Below are 21,714 nucleotides of genomic sequence, written 5' to 3'. Positions count from 1 at the left end.
AGATGTCTCCTGATTAATAGTAATTTTGTTCCTATAAGTATAAAGTAGCTGATGCCTGCTCAGAACTGAATGTGAACATGGATGCTAATTGGATATTCCTTTTCTAAATACAAACCTACTTTTCACTCATTAAATGAGAGTCTTCATTTATAGTTTAAATATTGTTTGATCCTTAGAAAACATTTTTTTAAATTTATCCCCTGTAGAGTTCAGTATTATGCAAAACCAAACTGTCCTGTGTAACACACTATTGATTATTATTAACTCTGGTATTTCTCTCTGAGTTGGAAATATGCAAAACTGATGAACTTTATTTCCATATTGGGATGCTAGACTTTAGTAAATGTAGAACTGTGATAGAGAACCATCTGAGAGACAGCAAGACTCTCCTTGTATTTTCAACACCTCAGCCTGGGTTCAGTGTCAGAAATGGCTCTTTTTCCACAGGACCCTTTAATGCTGTCCTGTCAGTTCTTCCAGTTTTCCATGTTGCTGCTCCTATGACAGCGGAGTAGCCTTTTTTTGACTCGTATGGGTGAAGAAAGAATGAAGTTCCAACTTAAAAGCTAAAAACAAAGAATCACAGAATGGGTTGGAAGGGACCTAAAGGCTCATTCATTCCAACCCCCTGCCATGGGCAGGGACACCTTCCACCAGACCAAGTAGCTCAGAGCCCCATCCAGCCTGGCCTTGGACACTTCCAGGGATGGGGCAGCCACAGCTTCTCTGGGCAACCTGTGCCAGGGCCTCCCCACACTCACAGGGCACAATTTCTTCCTGGTATCTTGTCACTGTGAAGCCATTCCCCCTTGTCCTGTCTCTGCAGTTTCTGATGAAGAGCCCCTCTCCAGCTCCCTTGTAGCCCCTTCAGATATTGAATACATGACATATATGGTAATTTATATGTAATAAAATAACACACCACCTGGCCGTTTGTCTGCTGTGCTTGGACAGGATGGTGCTAGTAAGAGGATTCCCAGTCTCTGCTGGAATCTTGGATGCTCCAGGTCTCTACCTCAGTATCATAACATCACTTTGCCATTTCATGCAAATGATTTTTTTTTTGTGTTTTCCTCATTGATGCAAACTTAAGGTGATTCAGACCCCAAAACGTTTGGTTTGTGTTACTCTTTTCAAAAATGGATCTTCTTTCCAGTAGAGCCCAAGCTGGAAAAATCTGACTTGTACTTACTGTACAAGTTTTGTACTTGTTTGTACTTTTTGTACTGTTCTGTTTTGTCAGTTTACTGACAAAACAAGATTTGAGGCTAAGGAACTTTTCCCAATGTCTCCTAGGTTTTTAAGAGCCCCTTTGGCATTTAGGCTGAGTGTTACAGACAGCTTCTTTTGCCCCTGTCTTCACCTGGCAAGTGCAGGGGCTGCAGTTATCTTGTGATGTAGAAGCGGGGGCTTGGGTACCTCCTGGCCTCCATCATAGCATGGGGGTCATCGGGGTTCACCACGTCGTTCTGGTTGATCCTCATGGGCTCCTTGGGAACGTGGGGAAAGTCTGCTGGGTGCTGCTGCAGGGAGCCAAACACCGGGGTCTTCCTCTGCGACACCAGGATCTGGTGAGGATCTACCGGATCAACATCTGCGCTCCTGGTGTGTCTGTGGGGCTCGGGGGTGTTGAATCGGAACAGAGGGATCTCATTCCTCCTGGACAAAAACTGGGAGTAGGGTGGTGGATTCATACCGGGGGAGAAGGCTTGTTTAACTCTGCCTAAGCTCACCAAGAAGTGGTGTTTGGGGGATTGGTACACATCGTACCCATTTTCCAGTGTTCTGTGGTTGAACACACAGTCCTCTTGGCTGAAGTAATGCTGAGGGGAAAAAATAAGGCACCTGTGAGCAGAGGAATCTGGTGAATTACAAACACTGATTAAAGAGGGAAAGAGGGATGAGATCTTGCAGCAGGTGTTTTTCTGATCTCCCAGATCTGTGTCTGACCCAAATATAGAAATGCACATCCATGCTTTCAGCAAAGGAGTTCTAATGGTAAACCCTGAGGATTTCTCTCAAGAGTGTTCCCACACATGGCTGTATGCTACAGATTGGTCCCTCACTGGATTCCATTTAGTCCTCATTTACCCAGGCAGGACCTCAGATGATTTTTGTCAGCTCTACAACTTAATACAATCAAAGGAGAGAGTACAATTTGACCTAAGTGTCAGATCTTCTCTAACACTTCCCCCTCCACCTGCAGCTACACAGGATTGCCCTGGATGGGGAAATGGGCACCACAGCAGCAGAATGCACTGGCCATTCAGCCTCAAGGCTTAGGAAAGATCACTCACCGACCCAAATATGTTTCCTTTCATGTCCATACACAGGTAGCGTCCACTCTTCACACCTGTGATTATTACTGAGCCAGCACCCTCAGACTTGATCATTAGGGCACCTGTTCAGAGCAACAAAAACATCAAATTCAAGATCCATTTCTACACTGCGTTTACAGATCCACAGATGCTCTGGCTGGAAGTGACCTCTGGGAGTCTAAACCAACCTCCCACATGACCTGGGACTGTTGCCTACCCTAAATCAGGTTTGCTGTGGCTTTGGAAAACTCCCAGGATGGAGGGCACCTCTCTGGGTGCCCTGTTCCAATGTGGCACTAACCTCCCAAAGACAACTTCTTTCCCCTCTGAAATCCAAAACTGTGGCCTGAGGACATTGCCCTCAGTTCTGCCATTGCCCACATCCAGGGGGAGTTTGTCCCCTCATCTTTGTGACTGTCCTGTGGTACTTCTTCAGTGGTGCCCAGCAATGGCACCAGAGGAATGGGCAGGAACTGATGCCCAGGAAGTTCCACCTGGATATGAGGCAGAACTTCCGTCCTGTGCAGTGGCTGAGCCCTGAACAGATTGTCCAGAGAGGCTGTGGAGTCTCCTCACTGGGGATATTGCAGAGCCATCTGAACACAATCCTGTGCCCTGTGCTATGGGATGGCCCTTGGAGCAGGGAGGTGGAACCAGGTGACCCCCTGTGGTGCCTTCCAACCTCAACCAGTCTGTGATTCTGTGATTACTGTAATTACATTTCCCTTAACATCCTTTTTGCTGGACTAAAAGCACAACAGATCATGATCAAGGCCCCCTGAAAACCCTGTGCTAGACCAGCTCCACCTTCTATTCATCCAACTTGAACTGGGGTTGCTGTAGTGCTCCAAGAGCCATGTCACTGGTGCCAGGTAAAGTGGGAATAACAGCTTTCCCTGATCTGTGCCTTGTATTTGACTCAGTGTTGCTTTGTCCCACCCTGGAGATCTGTGCACACCCAGGACATGCCACCCTGGTGCTGAACTTGGCACTTCCCATTGTCTGGTGTCTCAATGGCAGCAAGTCAGTCACCCTCCCTCTCAATACCCCTTTTGTTGCCTAATTTCCATCTTTCCTGCTCCATCATTCCAAATCCTGCTATGCTTGTTTCATGGCAGATACGGGAAAATGTGATATTTTACTGTCTGTTGTTCTCTAAAATCCCACATGGGATTGACCAACATACCTAAAATGAGTTTTATAAAATCTTTAAACATGTAGTAAGAATGTAGGAAGAATAATAAGGCAGTGCCAGCATTTCTGTGAGTGTTTCCTTATCAATTCCTTAAAAAATCCTTTTTCCTCATATATAATTAACTATAACTTTAAAATACATCCTTATTTACTTATGTAAAAGCTTTGTTACCTAGTCTTAGATTTTTAACTGAGTGTATAAAGTAGATGTAATAGTAATAATAATAATAACAACAGCAACCTGATTTTAGGATGCATAGCTACTTGTGATTTGAATGCTGCTAAGAGAGAAGTATTTTTGAAATGCTATAAAAGAAACCCTAAGTCCTAAAGCCCCCCGCATTTGTCTAAGCTAAAGAGTTTGGGCCAGGTATTTAGCAAAGGAACAAAAACTATTCTCTGTTGAAATAGAATAATAAAATATATAATAAAATAAACTGTGAAGACACAATTTGAGAACCTTTTAGTGATACTAGGGCATAGTTTCTTCTCATGAACCCCAAAGGCTCAACACTTCTTTTATGCCAGTCTGGTCTTTTCTAGTTTTCCCCTTTTTAACTGACCTTGGCATGCCCATGTTCTATGCACATTGAAATTTAAGTTTTAGCAGTTTTCAGCCCTCCACCCCGAAATACAGAATTTATGGATGCCATCAGTTTTCCAGCACTACTCTGGTGAGTTCCCTCAGTGCAGTTTCTTTGGTAGTACTACCAGTGGGAAGTAGCTATTTGGGGGATATCATTACCAACTTCTAATAGGAACTTCCACCAGAAACTGGGGGTAAAATCATGAAGTGAAGGATAATTCAGGTGGTTTTTCCTTGCAGGGTCCTACAGGAACCATAGAACTTTAGTTGTCCTAGGCAAGAAATGAAATTCCCTATCAAGTAGATTTCTTTGGATTGGTTTTATTTGTTAAACAAAAGGAGAATTATAATGATGTGTATTTTCTATCCCATGGCTGTGTTCCTCTGCCTGCCTGCCTAATGACAAGAGGGGATTTTCTGTAGGTGGTGAGGAAGTAAAAAATCTCATTGTCCCTGCCCTGCTCCCATGAAGGTCCGTAGGAAGCCACTTACTGTAGATGGTTTGGTGAGGAGCACCATCGATGTAGCCATCAGCGTTGATTTGGAGGTGGAAGCTGCTCCTCTCCGTGTCGGTGTAGAGGTGCATCAGGTGGTCTCCATTTCCCCAGCTGGGACTCAGCAGTGGAGAGGAGTTGGGAAATGCGAGGGAAGCCTTCAGGCTGCAGAGCAGCAGGAGCAGGGAGCTGCAGAGAATGCCCTGGAGAATGGCTTGCTGCTCCATGGTGGGTCAGTGTCTGCTCCTCACCTCCCCTCGTGCCTGGAGTGTGACTCCTCAGACAAGATCCCTTCTTCTCTGCAGAGGCTTATAAAGGGCAGCAACATGACATCACACAGGAAAACCTTCTCCACATCCTTGATTTTTGGCACAGCAACATTTTAAGTGTCCCGAAACCTCAAGGGAAGGATCTCTGGCTAAGGTGTGTGGGGGAAAAATGTAAGGTTTCTAAAGACAGCTCGCGAAAGCTAATCATATGTTCAAATGTTATCTACAACCCTGTGACATCTGAAAGCTTCCCACGCCCCTACTGCTGGATCCAGGAAGGGCAATCCACTGCACTTGAACTGAAGGGGATGACCCTTCGGACCTGAATTATCTTTCATTTTTGTCAGACATGTTTATTCAGGCGCCCACCTCTCTTCACTGTTTCCAAGCTGCATTCTCATTTAGTGGAAATGTCAAATACAGCTAAAATTTTGTTGTAAATGTACCAAAAGTTAGTATTAAGTTATCCTGAGCCTGATCCCCCTTCATTGTGGTCTGAGTTCTACACCAAGCCTGTTGGGCTGATATTTGTGTCACTCCGTTTAAGTGAAGGGAACTTGATGTGAACAGATCCTTCTTAAAATAAACTGTCCCTTTTATTTCACCTATTTCCTTCTGAGTTGCATAAATAATCTAAACGTGGCCAAAACCAGTTGAGAATAATGTGTAAAACATTTAAAAGCTGGATGTTTCCTCCCGCATGGCACATCTAGCTGGCAGTTTGTAAAAAATGTTCCAAGATACAAGACCTGCTTTCTCAGGTGTCCTGCCAATGCTGTGGGTCTTTACAAACAAATTTTCTGATTTAAAAAAAAAAAGAAGATGTTTCCATTTATTACATGAAAATGCTGTACTAATGAGACACTGTATGTGGGTGAATCAATGATTGGAGTAGTAGGTTCCAAAACTATACTGTGTTAAGGTTTCTTTCAAAATTTAATATAAACTTGACAAAAGTACCAAACAATAAATGAAACATTTCTTTGATGAAACCTGAGGATTTTAACTGTAGCAGTGTTAGGTTCAGTTTCAGTCTCTAGCTGGACACAGCATGAAAAATTCTTAGTTTCATTAACAAGCTGAGGAGCTGTACTATCTGCATAAAATAGATTGATAACATTAATGGATTGATACAGCTGTAAACCACTGCAAAAGTGGATCTGATTTTGGTTTCTTTATAGTTTAAAATTAGTAAAACCCTGCCAAATTCTGCTGTCACATCTGTGTAAATCCAGAGACTTGCGTCAGAGTATATTCACCTGTGTAAATGACAGCACTTTTTAGCCAAAGTGTATAAGGGTCATATCTTAAACTCAGTAGGCTGACAAAGCTGGCTGCACTGAAAGACAATTCAGGCCTCAGATGTTTTACTGGTAATAACATCTGAAATGTTATTACATTTAAATTAAAAGGTGTCTTAGAAGGAAAGGAGAGTTAATTTTTCTTATATTTTTTTCTTTTTTCTTTTTTTTTTAAGAAGTATTTCTATTTACTGTTGAAATTATCCACCCATATTTTTCACTCTCATCTTAGAACAAATGTTGGTTTTTTTTGGTTGGTTGGTTGGTTGGTTGGTTGGTTGGTTGGTTGTTCTGTTTTTTTTTCTTTGCTCCCTTGATTACAATCCTATGGAAATGTGGATGTTGATACTTCAGTTGCAGACGTGTCTCACAGAGGCACTGTACCCTCTTGGAATATTCTGTCATTCTTTTCTGACTGCAGTTTTTCTGGTTTAATGTTTCATATTCAACATGACATTTTGCTGTGCTTGCCAGCATGCACTGATCTGATCTTTCTCCAGTGCCTTGGTAGCACAGAAAACATTCTCAGATGTTTGAAAAATTTATTCAGCCTCATTTAAGCAAACACCAGTTGTGAGCATTTGTTTATCTTTTTATAATAGTCAGACTAGCAAAGATTACTTTTACAGGCTTAAATTGTTTGGCATTTTCTGAAGTTTCCCACAGCATCAGGAAAACTTCAGACTTTACTAAGCTCTGTTTAATCTGCTGGTCTAAAGTGAATTTATTAAGTCTCTGCTTGTGAGAATGATAACACAAATTCTGCTTTTTCCTGGACTTTTTTACTTTAAACCTATAAATGCCTACTCCATGTGGTTTGTTGATTTTTTTGTTTGGTTGGTTTTTTTGTTTGTTTTGTTTTTGTTTGTTTGTTGGGTTTTTTTTTTTACACTCCATGTCTTTTTTATTTCAGGCTGATCCATTTATTTCTTCTGTGGGTATTTCACTTATCCTCTACCCATTCAGCTGTTGATGGGGTAGCCAGGTGTATGCTGCTTACTCCTTCAGACGAGTCTGTTATAATAGAAGTGATGATAACCTTTCTTGTCTTGAATGTTATGCTGATGCATCAGCAATAACAATATTTCTGCAACTTTTACCACAGGAGTTGGTATTGATTTTTCAGCTTTCTGTATTGCTCCGTGGTGTTTGATGAATTGAGATGGCTTTTCTCAGTTCTCAGCTAAGAACTTGCTGATAATTAACAGAAATTGCTTGTTATAGGGAGAAATAAGGGAGAAGTGGGACTGAAATTAAAGATCACAACCATTTCACATTGCTACATTTTCTACTTCCCACTGCAGGGGTGCTGCACAGCCAGTGTAAGATGCCACAGTGATGCAGGGCACTCCTTAGATGTATCCTGGAAAGGGAGCTGGGAGGCAGTCTGCATGAGCTACCCTATTGTGAATGTCAGGAACCAAGGTGAAATGAGGAAATCCTCACTCCAGAGCAAAAGATGAAAGGAAAAGATGGATATGGGAGACACCAGCTTTCAGGATGAAATTTATTCAAGGTAATCATTGAGCAACCTGGTCTAGGGGGAAAGTGTCCCTGCCCATGGCAGGGGGTTGAAACAAGATGGTTTTTGTGGTCCCTTTCAACCCAAATCATTCTGTGATTCTGTGATTGATGCTTCATCCCTTAGTGAGTCTCCCTTCCTGCCACACCTTTTGTCCCAGGCCTGTTCCTGCTCCTTCCTGCTCCTTGCTCCAGTAGCTCAGCTCAGGTTTAGCCAGGTATTCTGCACACTCTCCTGGCCCAGGTGCCTCAGCTGGAACATGGGTGACATTCAGGCCTCCCTGGTATCATCATTTAACTGCAAAAGTGTACATAGAAGGAACTGAGGGTCACAGAAGCTGATTGAGGTCTGACTTGCCTCCCTTTTGACTGCTTTGAATTTCAACTTTAGGTAATTTTGCAGTCCAAACTTACCACCTCAACTCTGTAAAACCCTCAGCAGCTAAATGTCATCCCATGCTGCTTTATGGTGAGAACTCACAAGGCAAAGGCAAGCTTGTTCTTACAATAGATGTAAGTTACTGCAAGTGACTTGCAGTTATCTTTTGTAAGGGATTTGTGGACCATCAGAAATTTGCAGGCTAAACAAATAGTTTTCTACTCAATCCAATAGATTTGCCTTTCAGGATTCTCCTATGAGTAAAACTACACGTCCCCTCACAGTGCTGGTATTCTGTTCATCACGTAGGAGCACCTGTAGTACTCTTGCCTAATAAAGCATATTGACTTATATTTAAACAGGTGGGTGGCTTGCCCTTTTGCAGTATTCTGTGCCATATGAGTGCCTGTGCTGGCTTCAGGAAGCCTCTTGCTCTTTGCTGCTTAGCTCACAGGGGAATTTGGGTTGCCAGATTCAAAACTACCTCTGCTCTTAATAATTTCCTTTGCATTGCGTCTCTTCAAAAGAGATCACGGAAATCAGGGGCCTGTCCCTCTGCTTCTCCTTCCTTAAAATCACTGTTGTAAGTGGCTCTGGGATGATCACACCCCCAGAGTTGGAAGCACAAGGGTGGAGTGCCTCTCCAGCAGTTATTCTAGGAATACTGACGCACTGAGCTGAGGGAATGTACAGTGGATGCTGTGTGTGTGTGTGTTTGTGTGTGTGTGTGTGTGTGTGTGTGCAGATGCCTTTGCCACAGCCTTTGCCCAGTGTTGTTAAACACATCCTGAGTGACCTTATTTGGAGGTCCCATTCTTGTCACACTGCCCACGACTAAAGAAAACATCCTGGCACAGCTCACCTACGTGAAAAAGATGAGGTAAGCACAGCCCACTGGGTTTGGGACCGCAACATGTACCAGCAGTTTCTTCAGTATGCCTGCTCTAATGAACTGAAATGAAGGGCCTCATTCCTCCTCCAGCTGAAATCCTTGGCACAGTTCCCAGGCAAAGCAGAACCAGTCCCTAAAAGGTTTTGTTTTCTGAACAGAGAGTATTTCTGTCATTTTAAGGGGTCTGAGTTTTCATAGGTGTTGTGAGAGAGAGGATGGGTGCAATTTGTGGTAGGAGCTGCTGATACCCTCAATTAAAAAAAAAATAAAAAAATCACAGAATGGCGTGATTGGAAGGGATCTTAGAAGTAATTTCATTCCAACCCCCTGCCATGGACAGGGACACCTTCCACTCTCCCAGGTTGCTCAGAGCTGCATCCAACATGGCCTTGGACACTGACAGTGATGGGGTAACCACAGCTTCTCTGGGCAACCTGTGCCAGGGCCTCACCACCCTCACAGGGAATAATATCTTTCTAATATCCCATCTAACCCTGCACTTCTCTCAGTGTGAAGCCATTCCCCCTTGTCCTGTCACTTCAGGCACTTGTTAAGAATCTCTCTCCATCTTTCCTGTAGGCTTCCCTCAGGTCTGGAAGGCTGAAAAATGTTCTGGTTTGGTGTTGAGGCTTGAAAGGCCTGAATTTTGTCTGGATTCTGAAATCTGCCCTGTGCACACCCAGTCCTGCTGACCTGGCTGTCCAAGCAGTGTGTCTTGTCTGAGAAAGTGTCTTCTTTCTCCCAATGTGCTTGCTTCCAGGTGCTAAGGAATCCTGGGGACACAGATACACAGCCTCAACAAGAAAGTCACTTCAGTCATCCATCTCCAATTATAATAAACTGCAAGGTGCCTAAAAGCAGGCTGATGGTTTTACTTTCAGGAAACTCTTTGGTTTATGTAAAGTTTCCCAAATACTTCCCAATATTATTATCTCAGCTTGCACTAGAAACATCCAGGAGCTCCTTCTGATCTAAGTATTTCTAGGATTCAGTGACATCTGCTACTACATTCACTGACAGTTCCCAATAAACTAAATTGATATTTTCCCCTTGTTAGGCAGAAGACAAGGATCGATAATGAACTTTGTTGTAACCTAACTTTAAACTTACTCTAATCTCTTGGTTTCACGTGTTTCACTCAAATCTGTCTCCTTGAAGAAGAGATAAAAAAGGCCTAGGTTAAAGAAATTAGGAATGGAAAATTAAAAGAGGGAGAGGGGAATGCAGTGAATCAAGAAGACAAAATATGCAGACATCATCATCAGCCAAGGGCGCTTTTACTGTGGGACAGTAATAACAGATCATGGGACTGATATGGTTAGAGCTGCCTCAGTGCAATTGCAGGTCTTGCTCTTTAACTCAGAGACTTATTTTTTGTGGGATCTCTTCAAAACTAAAACTTCATTGGAGAAATCTTTGCTCTCTGTAAGTTTTAAGAGTAATTTTTTTAACACAAAAACCTAAATAATAAATGAAGAAAGTAATGACTGAACATTGTCCTTGTCCTCAATGTTTCTAATGTAAGGAAAATAGAAAGATTCCCTAAACCACTGTAAGACCAGTTTATGATTCTGGAATCCTTTAAAGAAACATGGAGATCCAAGTTCGTAAGGAGCAGGGCAAGACAAGTAACAGTGGCTTCATTTTTTCAGCTAAACTCCGTTGGCTCATCTTTGCTCAGAAGCTGGGTTCTGTTTTCTGAGTTATTTCTGTGACAGGGAGCACACTGAGGAGGATTTATGAGACTGAACAGAAATCTGGCCCTGATTCAGGTTTTCCTTCTCAAAATTACTTTTCAGGTGCACTATAATTTATTTTTCTTTTTTTGTGGTGTAGACACAATAGTTCTTCATGTTGCTTTCTCAGCCTGCCACGTTGTTGGCAAGGAGGAACTTGAGAGTCACATTGTGCAAAGGTTCATCAGCTGCTGGGACTCTGATCCTGCACCTGGGCTCTACTGATCTTTGGCCATTTTCACGGCTGTCACAAGCTGGTGCCATGCCAGGGCTGGTTGGGAAATGCATCTTCTTTCAAATAAGTCAATCAAGCTGTTCTTGTCATCTTCATTGAAGTTCTGGACTCTCATCAAACTGCTCAGTTCTCCAAAAGCAAAGATTTATTTGCTGACATTTTTTTTCAAAACTTAGAAATGCAACTTACAACGTTTTTTTTTTTAAATTAAAAAAAAAGAGCTTCTTTATTATCCTTTCCATTATGCCAAATGAACTTCCTTACATGCCAGGGGCTGGTTAGCCCATCTGCCTAGCCTGAACATGATGACTAAGTCTTTTTGACACTGGTGTCACTTCTTGACCCTTTGCACCATGGTTGATTCCTCCTGTAGTCTCCACTTCTGGAAGAATGGAAATTAACTCAAGGTACCACATTCATGACCAATTGATGACCATCTCATCATGAACTAAAGTTGTGCCGAATGCAAACATACATAAGAAATGTTATACACAAGAAATTCCAGTCACCTGGGTGGCCTGTGGACCTGCATGTTGATTGTTAAAGGGGTGCAGGAAAAAAATCCCATGGGAGATTAGCTTTTTATTTTGAAATCTGCAAGTTTCTCTTTAAAATGTGCAACACATCTTCAGATTTGCTCAAGATTTACAGAAAGTGATACCCAGACAATGCCCCATACATATCCACTTTCCCACAGTTTCTATTTCTGTAGTCATTGCCTTTGCAAAATCATCATCATCATTGAATCACAGAGTGGTTTGGGATGGAAGGGACCTCACAGCCTATCTCATTCCAACCCCCTGCCATGGGCAGAGACACCTGCCACTATTCCAGGTTGTTCAGAGCCCCATGCAGCCTGGCCTTGGACACTGCCAGGAATGGGGCAGCCACAGCTTCTCTGGACAACCTGTGCCAGGGCCTCACCCCCTTCACAGGGAAGAATTTCTTCCTCATATCCAATCTAAATCTTATCTCTGCAACTTTGAAGCCGTTCCACCTGTGTTTTGACCCTGCGTTAAATGTAAACTGGCTTATCCCTCACTGGATAACTGAGGTAGTTAAGTTAAAGTGCTCCTGATCTCACTGAGTGACACCTATGCTGATTAGCATAATTCCCTTCTTTTGGTTTTTGCATCATTTTTGTTTTATTGTCTCTTCAGTAAGATGGAAGATTTGGGTTAGACCAGTGACTCCTGGGCTCAGGTCATAGGCAAAGTAACTCCAGGAAAAAAGTGAGGCTCCAGCCACCTGGAATGAATCAGGATGGATCAATTCTCATAAAAAAAGATGAAAAGGAAGCTCTTCTCCAGAGTGCCCTGAAACAAATGTAATTATAAACTATGTTGTTTTAGATATCATCCCTAATGATTTCTTGTTTGACTTAAGTTGGTGTGGTCTCTTTGTCCTTGGAGAAGCTATTCCAGAGCTGTCAGCTATGGTTCAGGAAAGCATACAATAAAATTGCAAGTTGTAAACAGTTAATTGTGAGGGGGAAAAAAAAAAAAGGTCCTAATCAAGGCATTTTGGTCCACACCCTTTGACAAGAAACAAACAATAATTAAATATGCTCATGAGATTCAGGATTGAATAATATGTTCAAATCTCATGATTCAAGGACACAGCTCGTTCAGCTCATCTGGACTTATTGGCCCCTTGGATTTTGGCCAAACACTTTTCAGCAGCCTATGCCTTCCAAAACAAACATGCTTTTGGACTGAGCTGGATGCAGAGCTTGGCTGGAAAGAAAAAAGAAATCTCTGCTTGTGGCTGCATACTTGGTTGGTTGTTTTTATAATTTTTTACTCCAATGACAGCTATTTCCTTGACCAGGACTGCTCACTGCAGTTCACTGCAATTCCAGTTTGCATTACATGTATTAAATATATGAGATGCCCAGTATTTTATCTTAGACTGAGTATCCTCCTCAGTTCTCCAGCAGCTGGAAGAGATTCTTACTTCGTCTTTTAATCTTTGGTTCTGACAAGGAAACTAAATGTCCTCTTGGCTTCTGCAAGTCATTGTGATTCCAAGCATGGAGCACAAGAGTTTGCATTTGGGCTATTTTTCAAAGGAACAAAGTAATCTGATGCTTGGGACCTAATTGTCACCTCTACTGCTCAAATTTATGGATAGCAGGGTGGCTTCAGCAAATGCAAAAAGTAAAACAAACAAAAAAGACCCCAAAACCAATGCAAAAAGAGATGTGCGTCTGTTTATTTCCTTTTATGAGCCTATCTTTAATTAGATGGCCAATATTTACCACATGTTTCTCAGAGCCCCGTCCAGCCTGGCCTTGGACACTTCCAGGGATGGAGCAGCCACAGCTTCTCTGGGAAACCTGTACCAGGACCTCCCTACCCTCACAGAGAACAATTTTTACATGACAGCCAATCTAAACCTCCACTCTGTCAGCGTGAAGCCATTCCCCTTTGTCCTGCCACTCCACACCCTTGCAAAGAGTTCCCTCCATCTTTGAAGTCACCCCAAAGCCTTCTGCTCTCCAGGCTGAACAATCCCAATTCCCTCAGCCTTTCCTCCCAGCAGAGCTGCTCCATCCCTCTGATCCCTTGGTGTCCCTGCTCTGGGCTGGCTCCAGCAGCTCCCTGTCCTTCCTGTGCTGGGATCCCAGAGCTGGATGCAGCCCTGCAGGGGGGTCTCAGCAGAGCGGGGCAGAGGGGCAGAATCTCTCCTGCCCTGCTGCCCTGGGGCTTATAGTGAAGGAGGAAAAAAGCTCAGCTTTCCTACAAATTAAAGCATTTTTCTCCTGACAGCTGCAGGAGCCTGGTGCTGCTTGGTCCTGTCAGCTACAAACCTCTGTCAATAGAGTGGGAGAAGAAGTTACCTTTCTTGCAGGAGATGCATAGATGGGATCTTCCTGATATATCTTCCCCTAGCTTTGAAGCTGGTCCTGCACTCATCTAAGAGGTTGAATTCAAGCCCTCCAAAAGTCCTTTCCCATCTAAATATCTGTGGAGACATTATTGAGTTTCTAATTACCTGTGAGGAAGCAGAAGATGAGGTAAACTCAGCAAGATGTTTCCTATTCTTCATAGAGGTGTGAGGCTTATCTACCGTCTCTTGTCCCCAAAATTCCTGGGAGATTTTTCATCCCCCCAGATTGAGAGGACAGAGTGGTAAGGGAGCATGGCTCTTATGCCTCCTGCCACCTGCACACTTCCCAGGCAAGAAACCTGAATTACACAAAGGCCTACACAAATTTGAAGTATACTGATACATGTTCTGGTTCTAGAGGTGAATAAAAACTAGGTTTGGAGGAGAAGCTAACACAGCATTTCTGAATCAAGGAAAAAAACCCCAAATGTAAAGAGGGATTTAGAGTCCAAACACTACCAAAAATGTATAAAATTTTATTTTATGAATACATTACACTATTGTGCGCAGCACATACATATAAAAATAGAAGCAATTTCACAAACGATTGGACAGTCTTGTGTTCCTTGCAAATTTACCGTCTCAATTGTGAGTCCATATTGAGTCAGAACATGAGGTATATTTTAGTGAAAAAAAAAAAGTAATCTGAGAACTTTGGCACCATTTTACTGTGCAAAATAAAATCTTGGAATTGAAATAGTTAGTGAGGTATACAAATATTACTCTGTTTTTCCACTGTGTGTGTGTCTGTGTCTCTGCATACGTGGGAAAAATACATTTACTTAAGAACATGATTCAGTTCCAGCCAAATCTGCTTTCTAACAGGGGTGGATTAAGTTTTAGAATGTTATGGGGTTTGCCTGAGGAAGGCTAAACTGTAAAAATAGGCATCAACTCCACAGGAGAATCCCGTGTGCAAAATGAGGGCATGACAGGCAGATGTGGAGCAATCACAGCTATGCTTCCAAAGCCCATAGCCCATGGCATGACCACTGTTAATACACACTTGAGATGAGATATGTTTTGAAGTTCCTAATTTGGCCCTGATTTGGGAAGTCCCTTTAGTTTCATGAGTTTTCTTTATGTAGTCACATACCCTTCTTTGATTTCAGCTGTGATTTCCATGTTGATCTGGCTGGCAATGAGGTCTAATGAGGAAAAAAGCAGTGATATAAAGAGTAACTCAGCAGAGTGACTGATGGGGGCTTTCCAAATGCCCACCAAAACTGTATCCAAAACGCTCTGCAGTTCATAAGAACAGTCTCAGCCTAGCAGGCTGTGACTAAACAGATTTACAGAATCACAGAATGACTGAGATTGGAAACACCTCCATGATCATCAAGCCCAACCTTTGACAACCCCCCACCTTGTCAACCAGAGCCGCATCCAGTCATTTCCTGAATACTTCCAGGGATGGTGACTCCACCACCTCTCTGGGCAGCCTGTTCCAATGCCTGACCACCCCTTCAGTGAAGAAATTCTTCCCCATTTCCAACCTGAACCTCCCCTGTCATGGCTTGAGGACGTTTTCTCTTGTTCTTGCTTCTTGTGACCTGGTCTACGGGTTGTCCTCACTTGACCAGTGTGTGCAAAATGGAGCCAGTAGGTCCGATTCCCACCTTTTGTGCACACTGTTCCAATGCTTACCAGTCCTGGCAACAATCACTTTCTCTAGGCTGCCCTGGTTTAAGAGGGAACAGACTTTATCCTGTCATAAGGTTGCTGGATTAAGCTGTGATCAGAAACAAACTTGTGTGCCAGCATTTGAACTCTATTTCCTGCTACATCCCTGGACTCTTCCATCCTTTTCAAACTTCATTTCAAAGACAATTAGGAATATAACACCAGGATACAGGTTGCCAGCTAATGTATTTCAGCACAGCTCCCTGTACCTCCAGGGGCTCTAGATCAATGTACTGCCTGATACCCTCCAAACTTTTCTTTGACCCACTCTCTCCCCACTCAAAACATCCTGATTTTTCAGTTCAAATGCACATTTTCCAAAGAAAACTGCACACATTGTGGGTGAACAAAGTGTGTCATCTTGGGTTCTCTCTGAACTACTACAAGACCAGAAAATGAAGAGCAATTCCTTCCATCTTTTTTCCTTCTGAAGCATCCCATTCCTGTACTGTGACCAGCATTCCACTCTTTTCCCCTCTTCATTTACACTGTGATCATCACTTACATTTGAACCAGATAAATTCAAGTATAAGTCACACTAGAGGTGCTGGAAAACTGTATCTTTTTCACGAAACTATTGCATTGACAATTTCTCTGGAATGGTGGCAGTGGGTACATCCTTGTGGGTATGTCCTTTGGGCCAAATCTTCTGCAGCTATAAACTGATCATTTTCCTGGGCTGATTTACTCCAGCTGAGGATCTGGCCCTGACAGTGTCTCTCATGCATGTCAGAAGGCTCAAATTCATCACGAATAGACAGCCCCTGCAAATAGAATGGCATGTCAAGGCTGGACATGGCCCCATTTTGGCTGGACGTGGGAGATAATCTTGCACTCAGATATTCACTTCTGCAGCAGCATGGTCCATCTATGCTGAAAATGCTCATGCTCTGGCATTGCATTGAATCTAGTTTCAAATTTAGGAGCACGCCACCAATGCAGGAATCCCAAGGCTTCTGGTAACTGACATTTATAGTTACTATTGACTTAGGGCCTCTTAAAATACTCTTTCAAAGGCACAGAGAATGCGGCTTCATTGGTGATCTTGAAAAGGGTTGTCAAAATAGCAAGGCAAGGTTATGTGTCATTTGTACAGCTTCTAGGAGAGCTTTGAAGAGGGTTTCATACAGCTTGCTGTGTTGTCTTTGAAACTGATGCTTTGCAAGTGACAGAAATTGCAATTATGGCACGAATTCCTCTGTCCCAACATGGGAAGGTATGCTTGTGTAGCCTCCTTTCTCTGTCCTTCATACCTCAGGGAGGTATGATAGAGAAGAACCAAATGTACTTAAGACAGTGAAAATTCAACACAGAGTTTTCTAAAATAACCCTTTGCTGGAAGCTTCTATGAATTTCTTATATTTTATAAAATGTATCCCACAGAGCAGTTCTAATTCTTAGAGATTACATTCAAGCTAAATAAAATAGAGTGCCTTAAAAATTACTTTTCTTTTACATAAAGGCAACTGGGCATCAGGACACTGGGATGACTGATTCATTAGAAGTATGTAATTACATAGATGCACACTCACACATCCCATGTCTATATATATACAAATATTAATGTTAAAGATGTACACATCTATATTGGAAGTAAGTCTAAACTAAGCTCACAAAATTCCATTCAAAATCTTCAGCTCAAAATCAGTTTTGCATTTGGGACCCATCTGTGATTTATCCTGTGGCCCTTCCCATGAGAAATTGATTGTAGGTCTTCATTTTGCCAACCAGTCCATGTGAGGAAACCCTGGAGAATCCCTTCAGAGACAGAGGGGCCCCAGGAACAGACAGTTTGCTTGTGTAGAAACATTTGTAGATTTGGCACCTTAAATTATCAAAACAGGTTGAGGACTTGACAGCACAGGATGCAGTCTGTAGAGGGGGTTGCAGGCAGGTATTCAGATGGAATGAACTGCCTGAAGTTCTGGTGCAGCAAAATCATCTGGTGATTTGGCCCATGGTATGTAAACAGCTCACTACAACAGGTTAATATCTGAGGTAAATAATATTTAGTAAATCACCTATGATTGATTAGATGGTTGCCCACAGCCATTCTGCATCTTCCAAAAACTTCCTTTGCACTCCATCTTGCATTTTACTCTGTACAGCACCAAAGGAGGCAAACAGCCATGTAAAATTTGTACAGAGTAGAAGAGAAGCAGCATTGTATTTCATATGCTACGTAATGAATATCGTACAAATATTTTTATCCAAATATACACATACATATAGAGATTTCTTTTTTTTTTTTTTTTCAATGACCAGTATAAATACTTTAGCTGGGAGGTTATTCCCCATGTGCAAAACGAAACACTTTGTCCTGGGATTTAATCTTCTGTTTTTCTGGTGCTCATATTCTTGGTAAGAAGTGGGTCACTGTCATGGCAGGAGAAACCTTGTTTCCTCTCTTCACCCTGCCGTGTTTGCTCAGGGCTATGTAAGAACCACGGTGAACGTTGGATTCATACGCATTGTAGTTATTGGGCAGCAAGGTTTCCTTGAATTTGCACTCATCTTGGAAAACAGCCTAAGGAACAGCAAGGGTAGGGGGTGGGGATGCAAATCAGGTACAATCAATATTTCACCAAGGCCCAGGTCATTTTTCTTCCTTGCATTTTTACACCAGGACTCGTTGCAGTGTGCAACAGGTGGTGCCACAGCCACTGCAGCCAACAATAAATCTCCCTCTTCGGTGCTAATTTGGTGTCAGATGAACTCAGATGCCACCTGTCCAGATAATGGACTGTGTATTTCCTGTGGCAGATCGAGTTAATTCATTATAGATCATGGATTTCTTAATTTTTTTTGCAAGTAATGATTTCTGTCAGCATTTCACCCTCTCACCCAAACAACAGCTTTATTTAAGACCTCCCCTCTGCCAGAAGTTCTGTCATTTATTAAAAAATTATATGCTGGCTGTCAAAACCTTCAGAGCTTTTCCAAACAGCAATGTCCAGGGACAACTGCTTGCTTGAATAAGAGATTTGATTAGCAATAAATCTTTCTTAAACCATTAGTAATATTTAACTGTGCAGCCAGTTCTAAGCTAGGAAAATAGTTTTTATTTCTTCCATATCAAAATATGAAAATCCAAGGAGAGGGAGTTATCTGGGAGAGGAGGTGCAAGGACAAGCAGGAGACAGATGCAAAGGAAATTAAAAGAGAAAGCAGAATAATTCTCTGACTTCAAATGTCTGGCACATGAGATGCCACCAATGCAGTTCCATTTGGGCATCTGTGTGATAACACAACACAAAGCCTATAAGAGTTCAATTTAGCACATTGCTCTGTGCAAGGGAAAATGAACATCTCTTGCAGCTTTTTGAAAGTGTCTTTGAAGATAAACAAAAGTGTATTGAAAGTAGGGGGGAAAATCAAAGGGATTTCTGAAGCCCGACCCTGCCCTTCTTGAGGAAGACCCAGTTAAGTAGAGCTGTTGAACTTGTGGCACTTTTTAGGTGCTTGTGTTCACTTGTGATTGAAAGAATATTCCTGAAGTGGGACCTTAAAGTGTCCTACTGTCATTATGAGTGTGAGAAGGAATCAGTCAGGTTGGTAAATAGCCACAGGTCCCTCACAACATTTGGCATTATTTTAAACAACTGCAATGCTTTGTTGAAATTACAGCTGTTCCAAAGGAAAGGATTCTGCTGTTCCTTTACAGAAGAGATTGACACAGCCAGTGCCATTCATTACTTTGAGATGGGCTGATTTTGTCTACTGCTCAGAGACAGCACGTCCTAACAAGCACTTTTTCTGCTGGATGTTGAGACTGGAGATGTGTTGGCTCACATCTCAGAGGTTAAACTGCATTTAGATAGCAAATTGTCTGGATGAGGATGGTGGTGTTTCAGTATGATTTTTCATACCACTGTTAATAGTTATTATTATTATTATTTTCTCACCCTTTGCAACTGATCTCACAAAACTGATTATTAAAATAACCACAGCCACACATGTTGACCTTGTAGGGTAGACTTCCTATTTATTCTTGATGGTGTGGTTGTTTTTGGTAGGAGGGAGCATGTGGTCATTATTTTACTAAGGGTAGCTCTTGGAAATAGCTATAATTGTGCCTCTCCTACACATAATGCAATGCAGGATGGAATCAACAGGGCTCAGCTCTGCTACAACGTGTTGCAGCCCTGTGACCTTAGAAAAAGCCAGCTAATTAATCTGTACTATTTGCAGAATATGTTCATTTTCCTAAGGTGTCCCCTGTATAGTCTTACAGGAAAGCTTTAAAATCCCAGCCCTGTAACAGCCACACTGCTCGTTGCATTAAATAGCACTGATGACAGCAGGCTGGGCAGGCTCCCTGTAACACCGGGGCTATTTTCTCTGCTTGTAATCAGAGATTTCCGTAAGGAAAAGACTGAAACAAACAAAACCAAAACAAACTAAACCCAAACAAACAAAGCAAAACACTAAACCAAAACAAACCACTTCAAGACCTTTTTGTTTAAACTGAAAAACTACTTGCACTTGTACTTACTGTCCCATACAACCTGCCCTTGCTGTTCATTGCAATGAAGAGAGCACTTTTCACACCAAGCAGACTTACAACACCTCTTTCTACAGTGGATATTTCAAAGAGACCTGAAAAACATGGAGTTTAATAGGAGTGTTATCACAGAATCTAGAGCTAATGGAAGGCAATTCAGTTATTGGCTTTTTATAAACCCTAACAAATTTGTCATATATTCATTATAAGAATTATCTCCCTAATGCAGCAAAATAAATATACTCATAGAAGATCTTGGGTTTTTCCTCATGTCACAGGATTTGAAAATAATTATTCTAGAATTGTAATCACATTCTGTATAAGCCTTTTGCTTTATCAAACTCTTTTGATCTGTCAAACTCTGGACCTTTTCAATAAGAAAATTATTTTTATGTAGTATGCTATATTTACAAAAGGTTTTTTACTGAGCCTTAAAGAAGTGTGGCTTGCATTTTGAAGTCCCACATGACATCTGCTGCAAAAGATTTCAGCAACTGCCCTCTACAGGAAATTCAAATCCACATGACTAATGCTTTCCTTAATACTTAGGGTAACAGAACAGCACCCACAAGAACGAGCAAACCAGGACCAGCAAACCCCTTCCATGGGACACACTGAGTATCCCAAAATTACTGGTCAGCTAGGATTTAAGAATCATGCTTTGGCACTCTGGACTCAGCAAAAACCTCCCGGATTCAAAAGGCAAACAAGAAGGTGAGGAGCAAGAAAATGCAACAGAGAGTCAGTTTTCAACCTGGTTTGTCTTTTCTCATCTGTGCAGTAAAGCAGGTAAAAATAAATTCTGTCTAAATTTGTCTAAGCATTTTGTACCACCTGGAAGGGTTCTCATGTTTATTGATCCCAGAGACTTTTAAAAGGCAACAGATGTAGCATAGATTAAAAATATCAATTCATAACATTTTCACTCTGTGAAGGGTGATTACTAGAGTTCACAGCAATTAAGTGACATCTATTCTATTTCATTTCTGGATGCAACTCACTGTATTGGTTTTCATTGTGAACTCCGCTTATCCTTCCGTCTGGGAGGATTTGAAGGTGAAACCCGATGCCCACGTTGCAGTAAAGCCTCCGCTGCCTCTTGATTCCTAGCAAATAGTCACTCTCCCAGTTCACATCTGCCTTCTCCCCTGACATCCCAGCCATGGACCTGGACAGCAGAGATTGCCATCCTCTCTCCAGCAATGTGCCATTAGTTCTGCTTACAACAGGGTGTGTGGCTGCAATCCCGGCTAGCAAACCCAGAAGAAGGAATGCAGGCAATGTCCGGTGAGTGCTGGCGTCGCAGGACATAGTGATGAGAAGTCTTTGTGCCGTGGCCATCCAGTTCACCTCCTGGGCATGTGGTCAGAATTAATGGCCCTAAAAATACCGCCCTTCTTGTTTTTCTCCCTTCAGCATGGTGGCAGAGGCTTATTTTTGGAAAGCAAATAGAGCTTGCTGACCTGAAACTAAAGCCCGATAGCAGTTGGGTTGGGAGCAGAGACAGGCCAGCAGGACTCCAACTGGTGGCGACCATGGTTTGTAGCTCCTGCTTCCCGCTGGGCAGCCTCCGTTATATTTGATTGAGCCATCTTTATAATGCAGGGGCTGTCCCTGCCCGCATCATCACTCTGACATCAACAGCCTACCCAAGGTGAGGCTGCCAGGGCTGTAACACAAACCTGCCGGCCTCCCTGCCTGCTGAGGTTG

The 21,714-nt window shown here is 42.4% G+C and overlaps 2 protein-coding genes across 2 annotated transcripts; both read right to left on the bottom strand.

Moving 5' to 3' along the window:
• Positions 1-1,385: 1,385 nt before the first annotated feature.
• Positions 1,386-4,819, bottom strand: FGF23 (fibroblast growth factor 23). Its single transcript, XM_062490963.1, has 3 exons — positions 4,591-4,819; positions 2,298-2,401; positions 1,386-1,823 (listed from the first exon to the last, which is right to left on the bottom strand). The coding sequence occupies exons 1-3, from the start codon at positions 4,817-4,819 to the stop codon at positions 1,386-1,388; spliced, it is 771 nt and encodes a 256-aa protein (XP_062346947.1).
• A 12,525-nt stretch (positions 4,820-17,344) lies between these two features.
• FGF6 (fibroblast growth factor 6) lies at positions 17,345-21,345 on the bottom strand. The gene is made up of 3 exons (XM_062490962.1): positions 21,006-21,345; positions 19,996-20,099; positions 17,345-18,027 (listed from the first exon to the last, which is right to left on the bottom strand). The coding sequence occupies exons 1-3, from the start codon at positions 21,343-21,345 to the stop codon at positions 17,851-17,853; spliced, it is 621 nt and encodes a 206-aa protein (XP_062346946.1). The 3' UTR covers positions 17,345-17,850.
• Between the last annotated feature and the right edge of the window lie 369 nt (positions 21,346-21,714).

This window comes from Cinclus cinclus, chromosome 4 (assembly GCF_963662255.1).
Source record: "Cinclus cinclus chromosome 4, bCinCin1.1, whole genome shotgun sequence".
NCBI lineage: Eukaryota > Metazoa > Chordata > Aves > Passeriformes > Cinclidae > Cinclus > Cinclus cinclus.
Note: the sequence above shows the minus strand (reverse complement) of the source record. Positions and strands in the feature narration are given on the sequence as shown.